This window comes from Octodon degus, unplaced genomic scaffold, assembly GCF_000260255.1.
Source record: "Octodon degus isolate 3935 unplaced genomic scaffold, OctDeg1.0 scaffold00003, whole genome shotgun sequence".
NCBI classification, from domain to species: domain Eukaryota; kingdom Metazoa; phylum Chordata; class Mammalia; order Rodentia; family Octodontidae; genus Octodon; species Octodon degus.
The window spans coordinates 9240758-9248924 of NW_004524579.1; the positions used below are offsets into that span (position 1 = coordinate 9240758).

Sequence of the window (8167 nt, forward strand, 5' to 3'; positions counted from 1 at the left end):
TAATTTTTAATTTTTTTTACCATATTCTGTAGGGACTTAAAGTTCAACATATCAATACTTGATGAAAAATACCTGTTCCATATTATGCCTAAAATGTTTGATATTCAGACAGTTAGTGAGGTTAAGCTTAACAACCTAGGTTGTATGGTAATAACAATAAGCTTGTCTTCTGGATAGATAATAACCTAAGTTTGCAGACCAAAATTAGAGAAAAAGGGGGGCTACAAGGAAAGCCAACATTTTGGCCCTACCCTTCCAAGGTCAACTAAGACTCAGGACATATGAGAACTTGTACTGTAACATCATGTAACTCAATAGTGTCCCAAATTTTCTGATCAAGGAGATTATGGGGCCAAAGAGGAAAGTAATTGATGATGTAGAGTGTGCCTAAGGAGAGTCACATGGAGAAAAAACATTCTCTCAGGCTTTCGCAGAGAGCACATTGGCCAAGCAATGGCCATGACTCATCCACATGGCTGACACTGACAATAGTTCTACAATCTGAGGTGCAGGATCTCAGGATAAATCCTGAGGGAATTTCACTGACTTATCAGACCCAAAAGCTACAATTCTTGTTGCATAGGTCCTGCTTTACCTTGGTCTTAACCATCCAGCAGAAAAGTATAAAAATGAAATATAAGAAGTAAAGTCATGCTGCTATATTGAGCTGTAGGGAACTCAGGTCTACAACTTCTGACATTGCCAGTCAAGCGGAAGACCCAATACTACTATGGGTTACTGAACTGTTTTAGAATATTTTGCTGAGCTTACACACCTATAATATTCAAATAATTGAACTTAACAAAAAAGGGGGATACAGATGAATGCCGATTTTTGTATCTGTGTATTCAAAGTGGTTGGGATGAATATATAGTTACATTCTTTTAATGATTAGAGTGATTTGTTCTAAAGGTGTTTGCAAATAGGACATCATGTCTGTACCTTGTACAGCAATTAACCACTGGGAAGAATGTATGCAGTGTGTTAATATTGAAACTGTCCTACCAACTTGATTTAAGAATAAAATTCAAATACACTTAAAATAAATTATCGAAGAGTGTCTTCTTGTCCTCTGGGTGGGGCAAACTTCAACATGTTTAAAAAAGCAAAAGTCTCAAAGAATGATGTTAGTCATTTACCCACATTTGAAATGAAGATTTTTCAAAAGAAGGTAAACAGACACAAATTGTAGTGGAAATGGTGGGTAGGGAATTTGAGCAATGTAAGGGTAACGTGCTAGAAATTGAAGGCAACGTGGGTGTATTAGAAGATGTTCTCAGTGATACCCTCCAAAGAAGGCAATAGCATGCAAGCTGGATCCAAGACCTGCTAGGTGCAACAGCAACTCAGGATTTTAGGAATAAAGCAAAAACTAAAAGTTCACTCAAAATGTGTTTAAAAATTATTTACTGAACTCATAGCAGAAAAAAAAATCCATATTCTATGGAAAGAATTTAATAGTCAACTACAAGAGACATATTGAATTCCAAATAACCAAAAACTAACCTTTCCAAGTTTATGAAATAAAACCTACTGAACAAAAGAGGACAGATACCAGTATAATGATGTGGTTCAAAAAGACAAAAAAATCAACAAATAAATTTTAAAACACACAATTGGAGAAATAGACTTAACAGGTTTCTAGATAGTGTTTTGTCCAGCAACAGAATGCATATTATTCTCAGCAATAGAAGGAATTTTTCCAATATTGGCCGTGTCTTAGGCCATAAAATACACTTAAATACAAAAAATTAATAATCTCTTGAATGATATTAGACCACAGTGTAATGCATCTCTAAATCAACAACAAAAGAAAGTTCAGGGACTAAAGAAAAATATGAAGAGCAAATAATAATAATGAATAGTCAGTGAATAATCAGTGGATCATAGAAGGAATCAGGAAAGAAATTATGAAGTTCATAGAATAAAATGACAACGAAAGCACAACATACCAGAACCAACAGGACACAAGAAAGCAGTTCTAAAATGAAGTTTTAGCTGTGAAACAATACATTAAAAGAATAGAGTAGTCTAAAATAATCTAATGATGCATTTAGATTTCCTAGATAAATAAGAACAAGCTAACTCTGGAACTATAAGTAGGAAAGAAATTACAAAGATCAGAGCAGAAATTAATAAGATTGAGGGGGAAAATACAAAGTTAATGAATGAGTTGGTTCTGTGAAAGGATAAATATTGGTAAAGCCTTAGCCAATTTTTCCTCAAAAGGGGAAGATGCCATATCTTTGCAATTAGAAATTAAAAATGTGAAATTGTAAGAATTTAGTGGAGTACCAAGGAGAACCTAGAAGAAATTTAGATATTCCTAGACACATACTAACTACCTAAATTGACCCAAGGAGATAAGAAAACTCTGAAGAGACAACAGCCAATGAAAAAGAAGCAGTAATAAAAATTATATCAACCAAGAAAACTTGAGGACTGGGTAGATTCACAGCATAGTTCTACCAGAATCTCAAGGAATACCTAGCACCAGTTCTAAAACTATTTCATAAATTTGAGGGAGAAGCAGCACTGCTGAACTCATTCATGGAAGGAAGTATTTCTCTGATATCAAAACTGGGCAAGGATTAAAAAAGAGGAAGAAAATCACAAGTCAATCCCCTTAAAGAACTTAGATGCAAACCCTCAAGAAGACCCTGGCAAACAGAATGCAATTCATCATTACAATGATCACACATCATGACTGAGATGAACAATCCAAGGGGTCTAAATATAGCTCACCACCCATTTATGATCAAAACCCTGAAGAAAATAGGTTCACAAGGACATTATATTATCCTGTAAAAAGGTATTTATGACAAAACACTGCCATTTCCTCTAAAATTGGAAACAATACAAGGGTGTCTGCTTTTACCATGCTTCTTCAATGGTGATTAAGACTTTAGCCAGAGCAATGATTCAAGAGAAAGAAACAAAAGAGATCCATATAGCAAAGGAAGAGTCAACAATCTTTGTTCATATATATGATCCTTTTCATAGAAGAGCTATTATATTCTACCAGTGACTCTTAGAACTAAGAAATAAATTCAGCAAAATAACAGGATAAAAATTACTATATAAGAATCAATAGCATTCCATCAAGGATGAAGTCACCAAGAAAGTAATCAGGAAAGCAATTCTATTTATGGTGGCATCAAAGAAATGCCTAGGAGTTAATGTTACCAAGGATGTAAAAGAATTTCATAAGATAAAGCATAGTGTGGTTGAAAAAATGGATCAAAGGAAACATCTGAAAATGGAAATTTATCCCCTGTTCCAAGAGAGGAAGAACTAATATTGTTAAAATGGTCATATTACTGCTAAGAGATATTTAATACAATTCCAAACAAAATACTAGCAGCAGTCTTCATAGAACTAGGAAAAGCAATCCTAAATTTATACTTCACCAATAAAATCCTGGAAGAGCCAAAGCAACAATGAACAAGAACAAGGTAGGTGGCATCATAATCTCAGATTTTAACTTATACTGCCAACCTCTAGTGACAAAACAATGTGACACAGGCACAAAAAGACATTTCCACCTATGGAACAGAACTGAGGATGCAGAAACAAAACCCAAGGAATATTCAACCTTCTAATATTTAATGAACATGCCAAAAGCATATTCTGAAGAAAATATAGCCTCTCTAAAAATGATGCTAGGAAAATTGCTCATTCACATGCAGAAAAATAAAACTGATCATGCACATGCAGAAAAATAAATCTGGACACATATCTCTTACTTTCTTCTAAAACAAAATCCAAGTTGATCAAAGACTTAGATATCAGAAGAGAAGTACTTTTTCTGCTGCAAAATAAACTAAGTGAAACTCTTAAAGATTTAGTCTTAAGCAAGGACTATCTAAACAGCATCCAAATTGGAGAAGAAGGACCACTGACAAACAACAAATACAGTTGTGTTAAATGAAACACTTCTGCATAAGAAGAAAAAACAATCAACAGAGTGTTGGGATGATCTACAGAATGAGAAAAAAAAATGCCAGTTATACCTCATGAAAGGATTAATATCTGGAATATATGAAGCACTCTAAAAAATTAGAACCCCCCCAAAAAGACCCAATAGAAAATGGGGATTAAAATGAATAAACATTTCTCAAAAGAAGAAGTACCAATTTTTAGCACATTTGCCACTGGTGAAATAAATGTCAATCAAAACAACACTGACTCCCTCTCACTGCACAAAGAGCGTCTGTGTCAAGAATTTAAACAACAACCAATTCTGGTGAGATTGTGGGAGAAAGGAACCCTTTTGCACTGCTAGTTGAATGTAAACTTTACAACTATGATGGAAATCAGCATGTAGTTTCCTCATAACAACTAAAATTATAAATTCCATTCAACCTAGCTATACCTTTTTAAACATCTTCTCAAAAGAGTTAAAGACAGTGATAAATGTGCATGCCCATGCTTATGGCAGTGCAATTCACAACAACTAAATCTTGGAAGATGTCTTTATGCCCCTCAACAGATGAATGAATTTTAAACATGTGGTGTATATACACAATGGAATATTACTCCACCATACAAAAAAGGCAAAATGTGAGTCATTTATATGGAAATGGAAGCACTTGGGGAATGCAGTGCTTAAGGTCATAAATCAGACACAGAAGATCAAATATTATATGAAATTCATTTTTTAAAAAAGTAGAAAAGGGATGGTCTCATAGCTCAGCAGACTAAAGCGCCTGCTTCAGCAGAGCGCACCGCCAGGGTTGGATCCCCAGGCCTACCATGCCAGCCCCGCCTGCGGGGTACGCTAAGACAGTGATTGAGACTGGGCATGATGGCATGCACCTGTAACCCCAGAGCTTGGGAGGCTGAAAACAGGAAGATCACTACGAGTCCAATCTGTGTACTGAGACCCTGTAGACCCTGTATCCCCTGTACTAAATGCATAAAAAGAAAAAAAAAAACCAAAGTATAAATAATTTAAAGTGCCAAATACAAAATAAAGAAAAAGAAAGTTTAAACTTGTGGAGATGAAAAGCAGTCCTAGAGAGAGGGGAGAGAGGAGGGAGACAAAGGTAGATTAAATTGAATTAAATGTGTTGTGTACATACACCAATTTTTTATAATAAATGCGTTCATTATGTATCACAAACATTTATCTACAGAAAAACACATGTAATGCATTTGCTATAAAGAATTGAAAGAAGATACAGTAAAACAATTGTTAGTATATGTGATCTAAAATAGCTAGGGTCTTCTGTAGTCAATAAAGTCTTACAAATTAATAAAATCACAAAAAGTCACTTAATATGTGAAGCAAAATCATAAGCAGTTTATTGTATGTAAAAATATATTCCAATGACTCCCAAAGCCACTAGTATAGTCTAGAATAATTAATGCTTATAGAATAATTATTTTATTATTATGGGATAATAATAACTAAAGATCTTTATAAGAGAATGTGAGAAAGGTTTTCTTAATTCTAGGTAGGAATACAAATTGACAAAGGACCATGTAACATTTCTGTTAATGTATTTTATCATTTTATGTGTTTTATTTTTCCTTTATTATAATAATAAGATAAAGCAAAAAAAAAATGTTCGTCTTCAGGACAAATATATCTCACTGAAGGTTAGAGTGGTTCCAAGCATGAGGAAGACCCAACACACCAGAGCTGATTTGGCGATCGGAGGGGCCACCCGGCAGGGCCTGCAGGCAGTCGCCAGAGCAGAGATCAGACTGCCGGTGGCCCTCAGGGAAACAAGACCGTCAGTTATAAAACTACAAGGATCAAATCTGGTCAAAACTGAAACAGCTTCGCAGTAAATTCATTCTGTATTCCTTGGGGAAGAACACAGAGGTTTGGCATCTTGGCTTTTATTCTGCCAGATCCGGAAGAGAGGAACCAACTGAATGATGTATTTCCCACATTTCCGGCAGAGAAATATTTAAGTAGGAAACGAGTACTACGTTCAGCTGCCAACTTCGTGTGATTTGTTGTATAGCTGTCGAAAAGTAATAGAGGCAGAAAATCGTCTAGTTCTGTTTAATTTCTGGCAGAGAAAATTTTCTATTTGGAAGCTTAAAACTAAATTCCTGATTATCTTTTATTTTTTAATATGAAAAACTTATATGTTGCTGAGTTAACACACCTATAATATTCAAATACAGAACTAAACAAAAAAAAGGGGATATAGATGAATGTCCATTTGGTATATGTGTATTCAAAATGGTTAGGATAGATATATAGTTACATTCTCTTAATGAATAGAGGGATTTGCTCTAATGGTGTTTGTAAATAGAATATCATGTCCTCATCTTGTACAGCAATTAACCACTAAGAAGAATGTATGCAGTGTGTTAATTATTGAAACTGACCTACTGATTTGATTTGAAACTGTCTCATTGCTATTTGTTTCTCAATAAAATTATGGGAAAAAAATTTTAAAAATATGAAAAACTTACTGTTCTCGATAAAGCCGAGACTTCATCTGTTGATGATTTTGCTTCCCTTAGTACTTCTGTTACTGCCTCTTCACTCTCCTCGATATTTATTTTAACGTCTCCTATTTTTGAACTGTAGTGACTACGCAGATTGTTTAGTTTATCAACCTCTTTCCTAGGAGAAAAACACACTTGTTTGTATCCACATTTAAAAAAGTGGTACTGGATGTCTAAATTCATGTCTTCCATCCCACAGAAATTCCCAATTTGTAAAACAACACTTAGTATTAATAGTAAGAGGAAAACCCAACAGTATAAAGGGAAAGAATAACAGAAAAGTAATTCATAAATTATTTATACCAATAATCTTCTTACTTGATTTTCATGGTGAGACTTCAGCACCTTTGATTCAAACCACATTCAGATTAGAGAAATAAGAGGAAAATATTGTCAAGAAGTTCTTCCTATCTGAAAGACTGTCAGAAAAACCAATACTAATCTGTGAAGTTAGTAAATATCTGATTTTATAAGCAGAAAGCACATTCCAAATGAAAAGAAATTCCTTAGAAAATATCAGTTTAGACAGTGAAAAGATGACAAAAAGACCATTTTCATAGATCTTAGCTGGGAATACTACTTTTTTTTCAGATCCTATAAAATAATAATAGATTAAAAGATTTGCCTGAAGGGCTGGAGATATATCTCAGTGGCATAAGCACCTGCCTGACAAGTGCAAGGTCCCAAGTTCAATCCCCAGGACCATACACATGCACACACACACACACACACACACACACACACACACACACACGAGATTAGCCTAAAAACCCATAAACATATACGGAATGTTTTATGCTATTACATTTGACTAATCAACATTGTTAAATAATTATCTAATTGACAGATACAAAAAATATCTACTAGAAGTTCACAAGAAATCAAATACTAATTACTAAGAAACATAAGATGATATTGTTGAGTTGGTACAGGTTCTCAGGCACCAACCAGGATTACATCAGGATCCATTACAGCTGAGAGACATAACCTCACTACAGAAGTGCAAATAAAGACAACGAAGGGGTGAAAACAAGATCCTTCTTGACCTTTCCATTCCTAGGATTATACAGGCTTACTGGTCAGAATTCAAGCAGCCCAGCATTCGAAATGTATAAGTCAGTTTGGTTAAGTTCTCTTTTGCAAAATAAACTTTCCTCCTTTCACTGACATCTATAGACCCTAGGCCCGAGATGAAGTACAGGCTTTTGCCTCAGATGTAGACTGGCTGATATACAATGAAGGCCTGCTTTTGTTGTTCCTTTGTTCCTGTCTGTTTATGAAGTTCATGCCACCAATTCCCGAGCATTTTGAGAACATTTCAGTGTACAAATTTGCTACTATGCGTGTCCCACAACTGCTAGTTTAAATTTTGTAGTTCTCATGTCTACTATACAATAATACAATTAGAGGAATAACAGGGCTGGTTTGGACAACTGTACAGTGCATTTCTGCTGTCTATGGAAAGAAGCAGGCAATGCTTTAATTTGTTCTCTCATTTTTCAATTGTTTCTCCTTTTTGTTTTCTTAATTTCTTACACATTTCTTTCTTTTTTTTTTCTTTCTTCTACCAAATTTACATGCATATATCTGGTGATATGAATAACTGGTTGGAAGACAACACTATGCATAGCAACAAATACTGCAAAATTTATATTACTTTGTTAAGTGAAAATTTATATCACTTGTAATTTTT

At 34.5% G+C, this 8167-nt stretch overlaps 1 protein-coding gene across 1 annotated transcript in view; it reads right to left on the reverse strand.

The window, feature by feature from the left end:
* Ccdc178 (coiled-coil domain containing 178) overlaps positions 1 to 8167 on the reverse strand; it is a 477797-nt gene that overhangs the window by 364521 nt on the left and 105109 nt on the right. Inside the window, exon 9 of the mRNA XM_023715742.1 lies at positions 6439 to 6592. Within this exon, the coding sequence (XP_023571510.1) occupies positions 6439 to 6592 (154 nt within the window). The remainder of the gene's footprint in view (positions 1 to 6438; positions 6593 to 8167) is intronic.